General features: G+C 36.5%; 2 protein-coding genes and 1 pseudogene across 3 annotated transcripts in view; all 3 read right to left on the bottom strand.

Moving 5' to 3' along the window:
- LOC127437331 (alpha-aminoadipic semialdehyde synthase, mitochondrial-like) overlaps window positions 1-1,616 on the bottom strand; it is a 38,019-nt pseudogene extending 36,403 nt beyond the window's left edge.
- Window positions 1,617-8,436: 6,820 nt separating this feature from the next.
- LOC127437330 (fez family zinc finger protein 1) lies at window positions 8,437-11,183 on the bottom strand. Its single transcript, XM_051692170.1, has 4 exons — window positions 10,407-11,183; window positions 10,131-10,265; window positions 8,861-8,993; window positions 8,437-8,696 (listed from the first exon to the last, which is right to left on the bottom strand). The coding sequence occupies exons 1-4, from the start codon at window positions 11,181-11,183 to the stop codon at window positions 8,437-8,439; spliced, it is 1,305 nt and encodes a 434-aa protein (XP_051548130.1).
- Window positions 8,916-20,878, bottom strand: part of LOC127437733 (calcium-dependent secretion activator 2-like) — a 213,107-nt gene continuing 201,144 nt past the window's right edge. The window contains exons 28-30 of one of the 2 annotated variants that reach the window (XM_051692847.1): window positions 15,739-15,843; window positions 15,227-15,413; window positions 8,916-8,993 (exon numbers count right to left, since the gene is read on the bottom strand). In XM_051692847.1, the coding sequence (XP_051548807.1) occupies window positions 15,243-15,413; window positions 15,739-15,843 (276 nt within the window). In that variant the 3' untranslated portion in view covers window positions 8,916-8,993; window positions 15,227-15,242. Of the gene's footprint in view, window positions 8,994-14,509; window positions 15,414-15,738; window positions 15,844-20,878 lie in introns of those variants that run through there. The other variant, XM_051692848.1, reaches the window with a different exon arrangement.

The following is a 20,878-nucleotide window of genomic DNA, read 5'->3' as shown; positions in this document are numbered from 1 at the left end:
GGGCGATGGGGCGGTCATCGATATTGAGAATAGACACATAAAGAGTTGGGTCCTAACCAGTGTCATGATCGCCAGACAGATATTTTTAAGGGGATGGAGGTTGGCTGGAGCGCCCTCATTTCAGGAGTGGTGCTCAGAGATGGGGAGGGTGGTTGCCTTTGAAGAAGGGCCATTTAGAAGACTGTGGAAATTGAACTTGTTTGTGGAGAAATGGGGCGGATATCTGACGTTGCTGGATGTGTGATTATTATTTTTTATTTTATTTTATTTTGTGTGTGTGTCTATAATCGACCACTGGGATGTTGTTGGGGGCCAGGATGGGATTGGGGATTGGAAGGGGTAATAGTGGGGGTTAATTGTTGATTCTGTGTATATATGTTTTGTTTTTCTGTGTTCATTACGTGAATTAATGAAAAATTGTTAATAAAATATATTTTTACAAAATAAAAAGAACTGAGAACAGGCACTCTGAAAAATGAAATACATGTAAAGACATAGAGAATAAAGTTATAAATTTTCTTTCATAGTTGTCTAATTAATTAACAGTGATTTGTCACAACTTAGCATAAAAAAGCAGAAGCGTCAAATTATCGGTATTGGCAGTTGTTCTAAATAATCGGTTATATCAATATCGGCACACACATTTTTTTATCGATGCATCCATAACACCAATTTAACCATCTTTAGAAAGCAATTTGACCACATTTAAGTGAAGAGTGACTCACTCTGTCGTGAATGGCTCGTTTGTTGGAGGGCTGCACCAGCACTTTGTGTCCAGCTGCTGTGATCTCCCTCACGTGATGCGGTGCGAGAGGTGCGCGCCTTTCCCACACAGTCACATCCTCTCGTCGGATGGCTACGACACTCTTGTGAAGCTGCTGATGATGGTTACACCTCCATTGACAGAACACACAGACCCTAAACCCTCTACCCTGGCTCCTCATCAGACGAAGCATAGCTGACCACACAAGATTACAACTACACACATCTGAAAATCATACTCGATGAACGTTGAGCGTGACGTAGTAAGACATTTATTTTACACAAAACACCCAGTCTGTGGTTTGCAAAGGACAGGACTGCATTTGAACCAAGAAAATACTGTTTAAAGAGTGCAAGTGTCAGTTACTAAAAAAAAAAAAAACGACTACCAGGCACTACCAGATGTTTAATTATGAGGACTAAACTCATCAAATGCCTTCAGACAATTCATAAAGACACATGACATGTCTTTAGAAACAACTTTTCTGCTGTTCACAAAACCAAAAACCATTCAAGCACCATTTTTGTACATTTTGCTGTCATTATTTTGATATTGAAATAGCAGCTAGATTCAAATTCTATATGATCACATGAAACCACGCTGCAAATAAAAGTGAACTAGCAGCACCTGAAATGTCAGTCACATTCTTGAGGAAAACAAATATACAGCAATGCAATGCACACTGAGCTATCAGTAAAAAGTGTTTGATCATTTCAGTGTTAGTATTTCACAGAACATTGCACATATATTGTGAAAAATACATTATAGGAGACCAGGGCACACTTGTCACACTTTTTACTCAGTGAATATTTCTCAGGGCAAGGTTGTTTTGAAAATCTATTTCTGTCTATACACAGACCTTGGAGTCTTAACTATGAAAAAAAAAAAAAAAAAAAAAAAAAATATATATATATATATATATATTTTTTTTTTTTTTTTACATTTCTACCATTATGTGCCAAGAAAAAAAAAACAGTTACAGTGGGGCATTTTGTCATTATGAATACCTGTTGTTTATTGACACTGATATGAAAGGAAGAATACCTTATTATATATAAAATACTATATACAATTTAAAAAGCATTATTCCACAATGTGCAAAACATGCATCTAAAACATATTATTAGTTATCATGTAACAAACAGTTGTTAAGTGTTAGTAGGCCATTTAATGTCCTTTTTGTGCAACATTTAAGAGTAAAACAATTATGAAACACAAAACACTTCTTAAGACAGTAAAAATGGAAAAGGCAATGTAAAAAACATCAAAACCATTATTTTGGATCACATTATTTTGGATCAACAAATAAAACAAACGAGACAGCTTGCTCCAACCTGCCATTTCTGAGAAGTACCCTGGTCCTGAGAACACACTTAAAGCTTTCAGTAAAAATCTACCTCTATTATATATTTGACACTTGTCTTAATATATGCCAATGTGGGTGTTAATGATTACCCAACCGCTATTACAAAAATAATACAATACTGGAATTTTATTTTGAAGCATAGAATTCAGAAACATTGTTTTAATGAAACAGTTTTGAACTAGGTCTTTGAATCATACTTAGAGAAAACAAGCATTTATGCAATTAAACTTCTACTTAAAACATTACAGTAAGCCTGTTGAGACAACCTTTGTGACACTTCCCAAGTGACAACTAGCCCCGGTCTCCAATGCTATGTATACAATAGGTCGCGCTTATCTGAGCAGGACATTGGTATGCATGAATGGGTCATGCGGATATTATTCTTCATGACTAATAATCAAGCTGCAAATGAGGAAGCGCGTGCTATTTTAGTATGAAGCATGCGTGCTATAGTTGATCCCTCTGCTTGACAGCAACAAGTGTTTGACAGCAAGTTTTGTGTTTTTTTTTTTTTTTTTTTTTTTTTTCATGCAAAACCTACCTTACCCGTTAGATTTAAGAATCAGTTTCCTAGCAGCTACAACGCGGCACCGGCCGCACTTGTAATAGCATCAACGTGGATTCGCATGCACGGACGGTTTATATATAAACTCTTGACTATAGATCGTGTGAGTGACTGTGTCATGTGCATGGCAGATGACTAACGCTACGGGACTGGCCTGACTTCATGCAGATAAACGTGCTAGAACATGCCTACTGCACCTATCCATGTGGTATAGATTACAGCACAAACATTTGTTTCTGCCTGGAATGCGTCCCTGCTTGAGTGAAATAATCCGAGCCCTGGGTTAGTCCCGACTGCAGCATGAGGATCGGCCTCTTCGCGTGCCCTTGACGTAGCGTCGCAGGTTTATGACCGAAGTGGCGAGAAGAAACCGCCTCCTGAAAGCACTCATCCATCAGCCAGACTTCTGTTTCATGTGTGTGTTTACATCTGGAAGACGTTATGTTTTTAGGTTGTTTGCTCATCTGCAATACATCTATAAGACGTTTCCTTTCGGATGCCAATAAGACATTAAGCAGATGTCTTTTAGACATTTATGATTTTGAATGTTTGTAAATCTGAACTTTTTAAGACGTTCAACAGATGTTAATTTGAATGCGATGCTTTCTAGATGAAAAGATCTCAAACAGACATCTCAGAGACATGCGTGTGCTATCTGAGTACCTTGATGGCACACGTACCCATATGTCTATTTGATGTGTGAAGGCATATTTTGTAGGTTGTTTGCTCATATGCAATACATCTATGAGACGTTTCCTCTCGGATGTCAATAAGACATTCAGCAGATGCCTTTGAGATGTTTATGATTAAGAATGCTTGTAAGTCTGATCTTTTTAAGATGTTTAGCAGATGCTATGTAAAATGAGATGCTTTCTAGATGAAAAGATCTCAAACAGACATCTTGGCTATGTACGTGTGCTATTTGGGAAGTCAGACAAACCATCTGCTTTTGTGAGGAAACAATGCACATCGCGTTTAATCTTGAAAGCATCTGATTTTTATTAAACATCTGCTAAACATCTTAAAAAGAGCAGATTTACACACAATCTAAATAATAGTCTTATCAAAGACATCTGCTGAATGTCTTATTGACATCCGAGAGGAAATGTCTTATAGATGTATTGCAGATGAGCAAACAACTTAAAAATTATGTCTTTCAGATGTAAACACACACATCAAATAGACATTTGGGTGATGTAGGTGTGCTATCCCCTGATGACGTACATCTCCCAGACGTCTATTAGATGTGTGTGTTTGGATCTGGAAGACATCTATTTTACATTGTTTTCTCATCTGCAATTCTCTATTCTCTATTAGACATATTGTATCCATTTCCTCTCAGATGCTTATTAGACATTCAGCAGATGTCTTTGAGACGTTTATGATTTAGAATGTTCGTTAATCTGATTTTTTTAAGATGTTTATTAGATTGTGATGCTTTCCAGATCAAAAGATATAAAACAGACATCTCAGTGTGCTATCTGGGTCAGGGCTCTCGATGAACTGACCACCTGTCCACTAATCTTAAAGGGATAGTTTACCGAAAAATGCAAATTCTCTCATCATTTACTCACCCTAATGTCATCCCAGATGTGTATGACTTTCTTCTGCTGAACACAAATGAAGATTTTTAGAAGAATATCTCAGCTCTGTAGGTCCTCACAATGCAAGTGAATGGTGGCCAGAAATCTGAAGGTCCAAATATCACATAAAGACATAATAAAAAATAATCAGTATGACTCCAGTGGTATAGGCTAATCCATGTCTTCAGAAGTGATCCAATCGATTTTGGGTGAGAACAGACCAAAATGTAACTCCTTTTCACTATTCATCTTGACATCAGTCTCCTTGGCGATCATGATTTCAAGCTCAATTACACTTCCTATAGCGCCATGTAGCACTCTGCATATGCATCAAGCACTAGGAAGTGTAATCAATCTTGAAATCATGATCATGTCTAGAGACTGCAATGGCAAGATGTAAAGTGAAAAAGGAGTTATATTTTGGTCTGTTCTCACCGAAAACTGATTGGATCACTTCAGAAGACATTGATTAAACCACTAGAGTCATATAGATTATTTTTATGCTGCCTTTATGTGATATTTGGACCTTCAGAGATCTGGCCATGATTCACTTGCATTGTGAGGACCAACAGAGCTGAGATATTCTTCTAAAGATCTTCATTTGTGTTCAACTGAAGACAGAAAATCATACACATCTGGGATGGCATGAGGGTGAGTAAATGATGAGAGAATCTTCATTTTTGGGTGAACTATTCCTTTAAGCATGTTTTACACTAAACAATTCTTTTGGAGTGAACTGTGTAGAGTTACAATAATAAAATTGCTGTTTTATTAGGGAAGTCAGGGACAATTTTGCAACAGGTAGATGTCAGTTTACAACTCTCCCCATTCATTTGTATGGTATCCCCAAACTGTGATTTACTGTCATAACATTGGACGCGTTTTTTTGATGTCACGGCCATAATTTAATTGGCTTAGAAGACTCACGTGATCCAAACTGACCATTACACACTCTCCTTTGGTTGAGCTGCAGATTTTGTATCTGCTTAAATGTATGTTTGGTAAGGTGTGTTTCCGCCTCTCGTCCACACTGGAATAGTGTTTTCCTACACCGAAAAAGGAAAGTTTTGAAAAACGCTCTCCATAATCACAGACTTTGGAAAATAATGACGTTAGGAAACAGATAACTGAGGTTTCAAACTTAAACTGATTAGTGTGGATGTGGCCTAAATCTATGGGATATTTCAGACATTTGATCGTCCACTATGCGAAACCCATAACTCCGATCAGTTAGAAAAGTCATAGCAACCCGAGTCAGAACAGTCTGAAGGTCTGTGCTGAGTTTGGTGGATATAGCTTGAAAGCTATAGGAGTTACAATCAGAAATTTTGGGCTTGGTTTAGGGATTTTGGAAAAACTCTAATTTGCCTAAAGTGTAGAAAAGTATGGTGGCTTTTTCAAGCCAACATAATTGACATTTTCCTGAAGGAAACACCAGTGCTTGCAAGGTAACAAAAGAATAGTGTTGAAGTTTCAAGCAAGCTTGGGTTCTAGATTTTGATTCTGCATGAATTAAACACTTTAAACATCAGGCTACATTCATTACACTCAGCACTGTGGGCTATGAAAAGTAACCAACACATAACGCAGCTTCTGTGCTGCCTTTGCAGATGGTTAAATAGAAAACAAAAAGGGAAATCACAATTCAGTATGCAAATAAATGCTAGAAAAATATCAAACACAATTTAGTATGCAAATAGGCCTATTACAATGAAGTCATATCTATCGGCTAGACCTGTGGACATTGTAAGTCAATGGGAGTATAAAATAAAGCCTAAAGTTAATGAAAACTTAGCAGTACAGTGCACTCTCCAGAACTTGGAAAAGTAGATAACACACCTCAGAATTAAACTGTATACAAAACAATGTATGGTTTGAGCTTCATTATTTGCAGAAATTATTTTTATATTGTTGGCTTATGTGAAAATGAAGGGAGTCTACTGACAAAATGAGACAGTTGAAGGAGCAGTTCACCCAAGAATGAAAACAATGTAGATATCAGTTTCTCACACAAAGAAAGGTATGATTTTACCTTATAATTAATGATAAAAAAAAAGTACATTATGTTTAACAAGAGAGTACATGCACTTTTTGTAGTAAATGATTATTAAAATTACGGTAAAAAAAAAAAAAACACAATAATCGGGCGTTCCCTGAATTCCCTGTGTTATCCATCACATTTCATTATATTTTATGTGAATAGTTGTTTCTTCTTATTTTTAATATCACTTATCTACATTGGGGTGTTCTTTGTTATATTTGATGTAGTTTAGTTAATGTTTACTGCATTATTTTAATTTCACATGTGTTACCCTGATAGTGTTTAGTGTTTGTATGAGTGACACTGAACACTGTCTCTGCATGTTTATTGGTCATTGCTCCTGGAAAGGCCACTACTGATGAACTTCATGTCATCATGTGCATTTCTATAAATACTATGGTGAGTAACAATACATTATAAAGTGAAAAGCAGATTTTTACAGATTCATAAGGTTAAAGTATTAAGTTGATATCATTTAATAATATAAACGGTAAAGCACCGTAAAATATACAGGCATCAAAATTACACCCCTTAAAGCCTGAAGCGTTGTTACCGTATTTTTTACAGTGAATTTCTGGCAACCACAGCTGCCAGTTTTTTTTTTTTACTGTAAATTTAACAGGATTTTTTTTACAGTGTAATAAGTGCACACTTCACATTATTGATAATCATAAGGACAATGGAAGCATTTTCAAGAATTTTTTAGTAATCTTCGGAGCTGTTCAGTCTTGTGGTGCTGAAATAGGCTTAATTGTATATTCCTGGAATCATACAGCGAGGGCCCCACCCCACTCATACAATGGGCGAATTCCAATCGAAAGTGATCATCCCTATGCCCTACTCACTACGAAAGACAGAGCTCTTGATGTGGGCACTCTGAAGGGAAAATGGCATTACAGTTTTAATGTAGTCTTCACTAAAAGTCTTGTGAAAGGGCCCTTTATGAAAATATGTTCTTACTTACTTTTGTTTGGAACGACCTTTCAAGTGGCATCCCCTCCCGAAGTGCCCTTCAAGGGTGCAAAAATGCCATTTGGAAACTATACATTTAAAGATTTGGACCAAATCATTGACATTATTGATCCAATAACTTAAATCAACTTTGGTGCCTCTGATCTATTTTATCATAGCTTTATCTACAATCTACACATCAATACGTGATAAACAGGTCTCAGGACCTGCAGCTAAGTTTATATTTACAAGTCTGTAAATCTTCTAAATCTTTCTGAAGGAAGCTTTTCAACAGACTATCTGTATTTTTAGCTCTGTCCACCAGAGGTCGCCTTTTTTCCTGATGATGGACCCACCCGTAACACAATAACTCGACAGATCATGTGTGCTACTGATGACAATAATATGTACCATGATGATACTGAATTCTATACTGAATAATGCGTTTACATTTTATTGATTTTATTGTCTATGATCTGTGCATAGACCTTAATCAACATCGCAGGGGCTTTCAAATCTTTCTTAATTATGCTATTCAAAAGTTCGGGAGAAAGAATATCCCCTTACTATATTTATACTATCGTAATCGCTCAGATATGATCAATTATTTCCAAAAGAGCCACTTAAAGAGCTGTACAAAAGCAATATGCATGTATTTAACACAGAAAAAAATATAGCATAAGATATGTTTGATTTATTTTATCGTATGTTTTATTATTTTTTGACAGACCAGATGTCATTGGAAAAATTCAACAAAACGTTGCATATATATTCACATTGATTTAACAAAACGTTTACAGATGGCAAACAGTATATAGATAATAAGAACTGTATAAATAATAAACGTATAAAATGGGAGGTAAAATACACAGTGGTCACAAGAATTAATGTTCCATATACGGTTTTCAATTACTCTCTTTTAGTTAATGACAACAGGACCGTGTCAAATAAATAAGACTGTGGTTACCCTGAGAGTAAATAAGAATTATATAATCTACCATTAACAGACAAGCTTCAACAATGATGGTGGACCAAAATATTCAGTTGCTCAAAATCATCAAAATAATAATAAAAAATCAATCTAAAATAATAAAAACGTTGCATGCGCGATTAGATTTTTTTCATTATTATTTTTGATTAACATAACACCCGGGATGCAGAGGAATTTTACGGACCCTCCAGATTTCCATTGGGCGTTGATGGTGAGTGGGGTCCTGGGGAAATGTCGTGCAGTTTCCTAATATGTTTTTTAAGGTCAAAGTTTCTGCAGAAACCCTTGCCGCATGTTGGGCAGGTGAAAGGTTTCTTGTCATTGTGCGTGTGCATGTGAAATGTGAGGTTGTACACCTGGTGGAAGGCTTTGTTGCATATATTGCACTTGAACTGTTTTTCTCCGCTGTGAGTCAGTTTGTGGTTCTTGTAGTTACCTTGAAAGAAAACACACACACACACACAAACGTGAGGCTCCAAAACAAATAAACATTTTATGCAAAAATAAAAATTACAACTCTCTCTCTAACTGTTTAATTTGTATTATTATTAGCTGAATATTACAATTAAATATTATAAAACCCAATTAGGCTTGCCCTACCTTTCTGGTGAAATCCTTTGCCGCAGAATTCACAAATAAAAGGTTTGTATCCCGCATGAATTCGTGTATGGGTGTTGAGAGTTGAACTTCGGTTGAAAGCTTTGCCACATTGGTTGCATTTATGCGGTTTTTCCTAGAGAGGAAAAGAGGAAACGTTAATATACACAACAAAGCTTGGGTTGTCATTGAATCAAAATGTTTTAATTGACATTAATTAAAACGTTAATCTGAATGATATACGGGTGCATCACACTGATCAACTAAAATAAGAAAGACGAAAAATGAATAACAACCATTAAAACACTTAATATTATTATCAGCATTATTATACTGTTGTGTTATTCGTTATGACTGTATAATAACATTATTATTAAAACGAATCTCTCGTCACGAGACAATACAAAACTTTTCAAAGATTATAATATATTATTATTAGTTTATTATAAATGTATACATTGTAAAAAAAAAAAAAAATAATCAAAAAGCCAGGCACTTTGAAAACAAAAGCAAAATGCTAGGGCTTTTTACAAATTTATTCCATTTTTTATTTTTTATTTATTTTTTTTACCACAGGGGGGGAAAAAAATCATTTAGGAAAATTATTGCCTACATTTTTATTTATTTATTTATTACGCATAAATATATCACCGATATATACAGAAAACTGATGCATGGCAATATATGTAAAACACGTATATAAAATGCGTTTTATGCATATATATATATATATATATATATATATATATATATATATATATATCTCAATAAAACGCATTATATATATATATATATATATATATATATATATATATATATATATATATATATATATATATATATATAAAGATTTTACTGATTTACTGATGTAGAATTTTACTGACATAAGTCATTACTTGTGCATATATGGAACATACTTTTTAAAATACTTCAAAAAAGGCTGTTTTCTTATGTATAGCCTATATTTTCCCAAATACTAGTGGAATTTAAATATATTTCAATAGGCTACATGTGTTCTTTATGAACTATAATTGTACACATATATATGTTCATGTATGTCCATCTATCGGATTCCTGTATGCTAATTTATTTTAAGACAATATTTTGTCTACTGATAAGATACCCTAGCAATTATATAGCCTTCTTATAAATCATACAAATAGCAATTGTGTAGTGATTATGTTTAATTTTCTGAAAATCACACTCGGTTAACTCAGCAGCAGCAATAATGTCATTTAATTACAGTTATTTGTAATATTGTGCGCTGTATTACCTGAGTGTGGATGATTTTATGGCGACAGAGAGTACTCGCTTGTCTGAATCCTTTGCCGCAAACTTTGCACACAAACGGCCTGGCGCCCGTGTGAACCGGCATGTGCCGCGTTAAATTATAGTGTGCGTTGAATACCTGCAAATTTGAAATGAGCTTTGTGTTAAAAAAAAAAAAAAAAAAAAAAAGAAAGGAAAAAAAAGAAAAAGAAAAAAGAAAAGGCAAATGCAATCTATGTTAAAAACAGAAGATAGCCTCGATTGATGTCGCTCTGCTCACCTTGCCACAAACTTCACATGTGAACACCTTTGGTTTGGATTGAGGAGAGCCGCTGTTTAATTTTGCGGAGTTCTTGAACAATTTATTGGACAGGATCTGCGCACTCTCCTTCATGTAATGGTGCAAGTGAGTCTGAGAAAGGTCCTTGAAAGACACGTTCGGAGGAAACCTGTCCGCAGCGTTGCCCGCTTTACATTTCTCTGCGGAAAACAGGCTCCTTTGCCGCGCGTGCAGAGGGTTGTTGAGAAGATACGAAGCCATGGGGTGAAGGTTGACCAGACCCGCGTGAGGCGGGCACGCACTTTCCCCGCAGTTCAGGTAACACACAGCGGCGCCCATCGTGTGGAACGAGGACTGGTTCACCACGCGTGGACGAAAGAGTTTGTATTGTCCGATGGCGGGCGTCGCATCTTGCTGCTCGTTTCTATCATTCAAGCCGATGCCCACCAGTTCGTTCGTACTGTAAGAAAAAGCATCGGCGTGACTGGCGTCTAATCCATTGACGTGAAGTTTATGAGGCGGCTCGTAGCCGAGCGGCATGAGGGGGATCATGCAGTGCAGCGGGGCGGGAAGCTGCTTGGGGTCCGCTTTCCCCCCGGGAGCGTGAAACAAGTTCGGGAAAGGTATCGACTTTGGCTCGGGCGTCCTGGCCATAATCCTTTCGATCGAAAAAGCGAGAGGCTTGGAGCTGGCGGTCATGCTTCCTCCAGTCGTTAAATTTCCCGAAGCCGAAGGGGCGCAGAATATTCCCGCTGAGTGGTACAGCGCGCTGTCCATGACTTTGAGCGCAAGACCTTTGAGCGCGTGACTCCTTTTTGTAGATAAGTTTGATTCCCTCTCAGTGACCCGCAAGAAAAGACATCATCAAGCGCAGGCTTTCTCTACTCGGGCCCCCTCGGCTGCTCCGCTGACAATCGGCACTTATGTGCGCCCCGGATTGCTCAATAAAGCGTGTTTTGTCAATAGCGCAACTCGGGGCTCACTACGCGCGCGCGTCAAAGACAAGTAAAAAGCAGCCAGATGCTCGACTTAGTTGCATGAATCACTAGTCTCTCTCTCTCTCTCTCTCTCTCTCTCTCTCTGCACTTGTCCTACACACTGCCGTGGGTGACTAACTCAAGAAGGTGCTCTTTATTACCAAGCGCGTCTTCTTGTTCAGCTAAAGCGTTTGGCAAATCTCCGGTTCCCTTGCGACTCGATGTGACATCATTTTACTTCGCGCAAGATGACAGGCGCGCGCTCTGCTGCTGGGGTCACTGCATGCATCATGTTTGTCAACATTTGACATATGAAAACTACATCTTACCTTATTTAACTCGATTCTAAGCTATTTCAAACTCGAACTATTGCAGCATTTTGGTGCATGCGCTAGTGGATTTGAATAATAACATACTTTAGTTAGGATGTCGACTTTTTACTGCGTTTTCATCATTATGAGTGAAACCTGAAGAGTGCGTGAAGCCTATAAAGACTGAATAACACCGAATTGACTTGTATATTATGGACATGCAAGCGGTCAAGGCCAACTGCACTCGATATGACATAAACCTTAAATTGTATTATTTTTGTATTATATTATGTAGGCCTAAGCATAAAATTCAAATACACATATAAATTGTACAGGATAATTATTTTAAAAAAGCATTCATTAGTCATTAGAGAAACTTCACGCGACCAGTAGCCATGATTTTTATTTATTTTAATTTTATTTATTTATTTTTTTTTTTTTTGCAATCTTGTCTTGTAATGCATGTTTACATTTTATTTGACATGCTATTTTATTCAAATGTATTATGTATTTGTATTTTTAATGTATATTTATTGTAAAAAATATTTTGGAAATAATCATGGACTGGATGATTTCTTTCACGCGCCACTTAACGCGCACATGAAAATATGAAAAGCTAGGCTTTATTTCGCATCAGATCTATGACCTTCGTTTCCAAACACAATCCCATGAGGACATTTCAACTGGGAATTGTGCGCCAAACGAGAGGTATTTACAGCAAAACGCCTCCAAGGAGCTGGGATCATGCCACGAGGAGAGACTGAGAGAGAGAGTCACGCGCTGTACAGTCAATCCGCGAGCAAAAGCGGAAATGAAAAATACTGCTGACACTAATTCGATGCGAAGAAATCTTTCTTGAAGGATTATTCGGTAAAAAAAAGGTAACACATAGGCTATAGACAATTAGGGCGTTGAGGACATATATTCTTTAAATATTTTTATGTTTAGCTTACTTGTTCTGAAATTTACATTATTTGGTCATATTGATTTGTTTGTTTGTTTTTCATAATGACAAAAAAAAAAAAAAAAAAAAAAAGAAAGCGATAAAATGATAATGTTTGTGTTTTCAGAACGACTTTAGAACATGGCTAATTTTGACAGCTGTTCAACTGGGAACAGATGGGTGTCAAATAACCAGCAATTTAGAGCTTTTTCAGATAATAAGCAGTCGCCTCTCTGTTGTCATATGCCGCTTCTCAGATTCCTTCAGCTGCGTTGATGCAAAACGAGAAAATAAGTCCACCGTGACGATATCACGGCACAAATGCGTTTTAATATTTGTTTCTTTTCCGCTATGATGTTATAAGCCTGACGTGTTTTCACGGGGATTTTGAAGAGTTAAAATATTTTGTGTCGTGCGGACAAAATGTGAGAAATATTCTGCTGATATTTGTGTAATTTTTTTTTTTTTTCTGTTCCGTTTTCAGTTACCCTATTAAATGTGAATCGAAAAATAGGCGATTTCAAATTAGCCAGTATTTTCACTTCAAAATCCCGATGAAAGTAATGCAATTAATATGATTTAGCCTACATAGAGATGGGGTTTGACATCTGCAATTAAGCCATTAACATTTTTGCCTCAGCTTTTTCATGAATTGTTTTTTCTTTTTTTCCCCCCACAATGGTATTTTAAATAATGTCTCTGGTGAAAACGACAAGGTTCAATCGAAATTGCCATAGTAAACCCCAAAACGCAAATGCTTTTAAATTGTGCATTTTAAAATAATATTAGCTTTTATGACAATTAGCGGTAAAAAAATAAAATAAAAATAAAAAATAAATACAAAAATAAAAAAGGTATTACTCTTTGAAGCACGATACCATGTATATAATACTGTGTATATATTATAATACAAAATACATTTTCTCCATCTTATTTAAACTTTTCTTACAATTAATATTGTCGTCTTATTTTGTGTAAAAGTTTGGAAATAACAGACTATAATGGTGCATTTATAGTAATAGTATTCTTCTAGTGAGCTTTTCTATTCTTATGCATGGCCCCATTTATGTATTTATAATTTGTTTTATTTAATGCACAGTAAAGATGAAGGCAATTTAACGTGCAATAATAACCGAGGAACAGATCAGAACATAAAACTGCACAAGCAGGTTTAATACGAAAACCAATAATTTCCTATATTTTTACCATTGATTAAAACCAAGTTAAAGCATAAATAAATAAATAAAACATTTGAAAAATACAGATTGTCTAAGGAGGTTATATTTTGGACATTTATAATATCATTTCGCGTTTCTTATTCTTTGTTTAAAATAGGTTATGTTAATACATTTGGTAGTTTCTACAGAAAATATATCTAGCCTTCAGATTTTAGAGCATTAAAACAATGCAACCCTGACAAGTTTTGACATGTTAAAATTTCATAATAATATACAACCACTTTATGCATATTGTTGTGCATCACTCCCAATGTTACTTTTACATTTATTTTACTCTACACATACATTTTTTTATTTTTTTTATTTATGGCCTAATATGTTATGAGTTAGTACAAGTATATATGATAAACATCAAGTATAAAAAAATATAAATATATTAAAAAAAAAAAAAACTTACAGGGAGCTGTCTTTTGAATTGAGTCTCAAAGAGATGTCTTTAAAGTTATTTTTCCATTTTTTCTAAGGATCAGTTTCAACATAGTAGACATAATTGTCCATGAACTGTTTCATGCATCCCTTCAACAAATCTATTTATTTATTTTTTGTTCATTATTATTGTTCATGCGTGTCAGATAATGTCGTACATGTAAACAGAAGAACACATATAAATAACAGACCAGAGAGTGACATTAAAAACACTTTAATTCTAACACTTAAAAGACACCTGGGCAAACTCAGGTGCACAAAGACAATAGAAATATACAACTCTTTTTTTTTTTTTTTTAAATCAAAGACATATTCTTTCATCTGCAACATAGTTGGACACTGACAACATACTATACAGGATACACTCAACTGTTACTTCTACAGAAGGATCTGAACTTGAACTCATAGCTATTGTATGGAACAATGTCACAATTTCATTGAATAAACAGTGAACAACTAGCAATTCATCCATCATATAAGGGGTTTTGGCCTGAGGATCCCAAGCTGATGCAAAACACAGCAAACAAGCGAACACTATTTCCCTCACAGTCTGTATTTCTAGCTTTCACACAATTTCTACGATACACATACAAACCCATATCATTGGTTGGTCTTTTGTGTAAACATTAGTAAAACTGTGCCTACAAGTGCTTCCTGCTATCGTTTCGGACAATCACGGTTCGAACCTGCCTCATTACGCGATGGGCCACCATATCACCACACATCAACTACAGAACGACAGAGACACAGACACTGGATCTGTCTTTAAGTGGCCAATGAGAGTTTTATACAAGCATGGTGACATCGGTATACCGCAGCTTAGACAAGAGGGCACTTTAGCACTGGCTGGGGAGCATAAAGCGTAAACTCCAATCAGGAGAGCTGGAATTTGGCCTCTTCGTATCGACTTTGAGATAATGACTACCCGTGTAGGTGGGATATTAACCCTCCTCTTCATCACTGTCCCGCATGGTGATGCCCTGTAGTCCGTCGGAGGCAGACACTGCCGCCGTGGCTTCCTCGATAGTGAGGCGGTTGTAAACGGTCTCATAGCTCTTGTTGTTCAAAGTGCCGTCCAGCACGCCCTGTAGACGAAAGTCACGGTATGACTTCTGCACAACGAAAATAGAGGGGAAAAAAAAAACAAGCAAACACACATTAAAAAACCTCATAGTACACCCTTAGAATGAAAAACTAGTAAGCAATGAAATAGCTTAAGGTTAATTTTCCAAGTTAAAATCACTTTTGACTTCTGTTCAAAATCGTACATCAGGGATTTGTCTGAAACGGCACTCGTGTACCTATAAATCTCTTATTCTCGGGGTAATGGAATTCCTTGTGCAGCCAAGTTGAACTTGACACTCTTGTCATGGTCAATTAGCATCAATAGAATTTCTAACAGTAAACTTCTTCACTCTGTATTCTCTCTTTTTTTACCTTGACAATCTTGATGAGAGTTTTGAGTTGGTAAACATGCAGCTGCTGGTCAGGCCTGTCCGTCAGCCAGACACAAACTGCCTTCATGAAAGAGTTGTACCATTGCTGCGAACATGAAGAAAAAAGACAAGCCTTGACCTAAAGGGGACATTAAAACATGATGCAAAAAAAAAAAAAACCCTCTCTGCCCTTCAACAAAATAATAAGAAGTGACCTATACAGGGTATAAAAAAAAGCTCCCTTTGGTAAATGTCAAAAGTTCCGTTTATGTGTTCCTCCCACAATTGTGCCTTGAAAATTTTCAAATCCACACACTGAATGAATACATTTAGCAGGCAATGTTATTTCTAGAAACATGTTCCATTAAATCAATTACTTTTATAATACCCAAAGCTTCACTTATTATACAGTTCAGTCTGCTAAATAACAACCTTTTTATCAAAGCTGTTGCAAGAAAAGGATGATTACCTATTTAATTACCTACATTAAGAGTCTAATTTATTGCTCATTCCCGAACTTGCTGTAAGTATCTTCTCTTGCCCCAAGTATCATGAGGTCAATTTCACACATTATAATAAAATGATTACAGCTAAAGATACTGAACCTACTAATTAGAGGTCTAACTCTTGAATCTGTGTGTGAAGGAGGTCACTATGTGCACTCAATAATGTGCACTAAAAGGTCTTCGTAATTGTGCACATCCAAGGACACCTTGTATAATTAGCAATTCAGAAGTCCGGCCTTTCCGTGATATGACATTACGCAGTTTCATCGAAACGCTAAATGGAGAAGACAATCATAACAGATTGACAGACATTTAGATCGCTAATATCATGTGGAAATCATTATCTCAAGTTGTTGAAAGTTAAAGGACGGAGAATTGATATTCACTCAACAGTTAGAGTATGATTTTATGCATTTGTCTGGATGCACACACAAGCAAGACTACATTGTATAAGGCCACAGCATCATCCATTACTTTTTAAAATATCACTTAGTTGCATCGCCAGGCCTGCTTTCATTGAACCTCCCTTGTATCTTCTTGTAATTTGAACCTTATTTGCCATAAAGCTTTACTTAAAGCACATTTGCTTTCAAATTTGCAATGGCCGCATAAATGATTCCAAACAGTGCAAGAGTAATCAACAAAATCCACATCTCCGCTCGTTAACGGAAAATGGGCAAAACTGAAAGATGAGATGTCACTTAATTGAAGCACTTAGGCTGGCTGGGGAAACAGATGACGGTGGCCTAATTGTGGAAGGTGAAGGAACGGCGATGCATTTCTCCATATCAGCGGTGGCCAGACGAATCTCCGTCCCGCATGTCAGCAATCACACGCGTAAGTGTCCACTTGTCTGGTTCATTAGGGAGGAAGGGGAGGGCAGGCTCAGCACCTGTGACCAGGCCGAGGGCCATGGCCACTCGCTGTGCAGTCCTCATCACTTCCTTAATCACTGTGATTTACGGGCTCAGACAAACAGACTGCAGCCTGCAAGGGCATGCGGCAACTGATTTTCTTATTTCCTTAATGCATCATCACTCGATTGCAGTGGTACACAACAATTGTTGGCTTGGTGTACACAAACTCCTAGATCCATTAAGAAAGAGCCGGAAGAGTGTGCGATTAGACGCAAAGGTAGACGGAAATATAGGGGAGACCGAGGCTAGTTGCCACATGGGGAAGTTGTCACAAGGGCTATTTCACAGTAACAATAAGATTTGGAGGCAAAAGTCCAGTTGCGCAAATGTGTGTTTTCTCTAGCAGAGGATTTGTATGCTAACCCTAACCTTAAACCCTCTTAAATTAGAACAAAAAAGTCAATTTTCACTATCATGATATTTTTGTTATAGACCTTTGGTGAAAAAGCGGATATTATCATACTACACTGGCATACATTAGGGCAAGAGTCAACTATATTACAAAGGCAGAATTTAACTAAGTTTTAAATATGTTCTTAGGACAAAGGTATTTTGCATGAAGGTCATGATTTTTTTATTTTTAATGTCATAGGGTGCACTCCATTCAGCAGCGATCACCCCTAAGCCCTATTCCCTTCGAAGACTTCAGCATTCAGTGTGAGAGCTTTGGAGGGCTGAAAAGTGTGGTGCTCAAAAATAAAAGAATTTATTAACAATAAATATTCAAATGAACTCATTTTTTAAATCGTTCTTATTGGAAATGCTGACCGGAACGACCTTACAGCATGGCTATGATGACTGTTCTCCCTTTGAAGTGCCCCACGAAGGCATCAGTTGTGCCTTTTAGAATGCAAGTATAGATTTATACAATTTATCATTTACAATATTTCTTGGCCAAAACAAAGTTTTTATATTTTTGTATGTTACCTTTTCAGTTTTTAATGTTTTAAGGGTTAGTTCACCCCAAAAGGAAAATTCTCTCATAATTTACTCACCCTTCAAACGAAGATTTCTAGAAAAATATCTCAGCTCTGTAGGTCCAAACAATGCAAGTGAATGGTGACCAGAACTCAGAAGGTACAAAAAGCATATTAAGGCAGTAAGTAATCCATAAGACTCCAGTGGTTTAATCCATGTCTTAAAAGTTATATGATAGGTGTGGGTAAGAAACAGATCAATATTTAAGTTCTTTTTTTCTGAAAATCTACAATTTCACTTTCACTTCCATATCCAGCCAACTACTGGTTGGGGCTGTTCAAAGGTGGAGATTGATAGTAAAAAAGGATTTAAATATTGATCTGTTTTTCACCCACACCTGTCATATTGCTTCTGAAGACATGGATTGAACCACTGGAGTTTTATGGATTACTTCTATGCTGCCTTTATAAGCTTTTTTAACTTCAAAGTTCTGGTCACCATTTGCTTGCAATGTATAGACCTACACAGCTGAAATATACTTCTAAAAATCTTAATTTGTGTTCAGCAGATGAAAAAAAGTCATACACATCTGGGATGGCATGAGGGTGAGCAAATTATTAGAGAAGTTTCTTTTTTGGGTAAACTATCCCTTTAACGAATCGTTTTGTGCTTCATAATGGTCTTTCTTTTTAAGTTTTGCTGAAAGCCTATAATAGGCTTTTTACTGCCGGCGTAGATTTGAAGGGAGGTTTAGATTTTGTTTTAGATGATGGTGGAGACACATTCCCCTATAACACTGGTTTAATGGCAAGTTCCTTTAAGACAGCTTACCCCATATAGTGTGGCAAAATCATAATTGACCGAATAGCTAACCTCCATGAGATTCAATAATTTGAGTGAGAACAGATTAGGTGTTTCGAAACAGATTGATGAATTTGCAAACTTATAAAGTGACGTGCAACACCACAAATGTGCACACAAACACACACACGCAAAGGCTGTTTGATGAGGAAGCTTTTGTGGTGACATGCAGTGACCTCACTCTCGGTGCTCTCTCCTGGTGCATGACAGTGTGTGTGTGACACACATTAGGGGCTGCTGGTGTGTGGGGCACATCTATTCCGCTCGCCTGTTTCCATACGGCACCATCGCCAAAGGTGTAATAAATCAAGAGGAGGTATCAAACACTACATCTCTCCAATCTGGCTCAGAATAGAACGTTTTCAAAGACAATCTGGTCAGGAGTTACTAGGGTGGGAGGGTTGTGTGAGCATGTGTGTGTGTGTACTTCTGCAAAGTGTTTATGTCATACTATGGACCTACTGTCTCTGAAATTGCGTTCCTTGAAACAATAAGCAGCTTGTTCTAAACTAAATTAAAGGGACAGTTCACCCTAAAATGAAAATTCTGTTATTTATTACAAACCCCTATGACTTTCTATCTTCCGTGGAACACAGAATGTTAGGCAGAATGTTTAGGAACTGACCACCTCAGTACCATTTGCTTTAATATTCTTCAAAAGTTTATCTCGTGTTCCACGGAAGGACACACATTATACGGGTTAGGAATGACATGATGGTGAGTAAATTATGAAAGAAGTTAAATTTTTGGGAGAACTGTCCCTTTAAGGAGGCAAATACACCTGCGGCACACACACACTTTCGCTCCAGCATTGTTTGAAAGTAAACAGGTCAACAGGAGCCCTGGTTGAGTGCTCGGGCACTGGAAGGGGTCACAGTGTGCTGATGAGTGCTCTTGGTGAGGCCTCATTGCTTGTTTCTACAAAAACTTTCACCACCCCCTTTTACAGCTCACAATACCCACAGATGAGGAGAGGGGCTAGAAACATGTCCAAAACTTTCAATTAATTTAACAACTTTTAAACACATAACTAGGGTTAAACATATTTCTGAAATAATATTATTTATGTAGAATACATTTAAAACATGAATTATATTTATATACATGTTTGTTCGTGTTTCTGTGACAGCTGATATATGTGGTGCTGAGTGAATGATTTGTGTGCAACAATGAAAAATGAAATGAAATGTAGACTTACTTTGAACTTGAGTGGAAAAGTGTTTTAGAATGTCACAAGTAATCTGAAGTAGTAATTAGTCATTTGTAGTTGAGTACTTTTTTTTGAGTTACCCATCACATAATAATGTAGCCAAGTGGAGAAATTTCATGTAATTTAACTCGTCATAAATTGGATGTGGCCACTTTAAGAACCAGAGTTTTGCAAAACCGAAGTTTTGCGACACCTGCTTTCCAGCACTCTCTCATATTAGAAACGTGAGAACATGCATTGTGCAAGAGAGCTCCCGGTTTTGTTCATCGGTTGAGAATTCTTTGGGTAAATATCAAATTTTACACAAAATGCTTATAAATTGAATTAAATATGTGTTCACAAGAGTCGTATGTTAAAATTGAGTGTTTGTTATTGATCATTTTTGATGGCTGCATATGGATTGCATGTGAGGAGTTTGACCACATTTGGTGCACATGCAAGGACTGGGTATGTAAATTTAAAATTAATCATGTCTTATGTAATGATTTATAGCCCAGAGTGTTTTCCAGTTTAGTGAATAAGTGTAATACATGTTATATGTGAAAATATGAGAATTCTATTGATTTAAACTTATACATGTCCTTATAGCCTGGTTAAAAATGTATTAAATGCTTTGAGTGATTTAAGCAAGTACTTAAATGCATAAAATACTGTGAGTGTTTAAGCATGTATTAAGCATGTGTTGAAGCATATGGGTAGGCTAATGCCCTGTTTGTATTTTTATTTTAC

This window comes from Myxocyprinus asiaticus, chromosome 48, assembly GCF_019703515.2.
Source record: "Myxocyprinus asiaticus isolate MX2 ecotype Aquarium Trade chromosome 48, UBuf_Myxa_2, whole genome shotgun sequence".
Classification (NCBI taxonomy): domain Eukaryota; kingdom Metazoa; phylum Chordata; class Actinopteri; order Cypriniformes; family Catostomidae; genus Myxocyprinus; species Myxocyprinus asiaticus.
The sequence above is the reverse complement of the archived record's forward strand: the minus strand, read 5'-3'. Positions and strand labels throughout refer to the sequence as shown.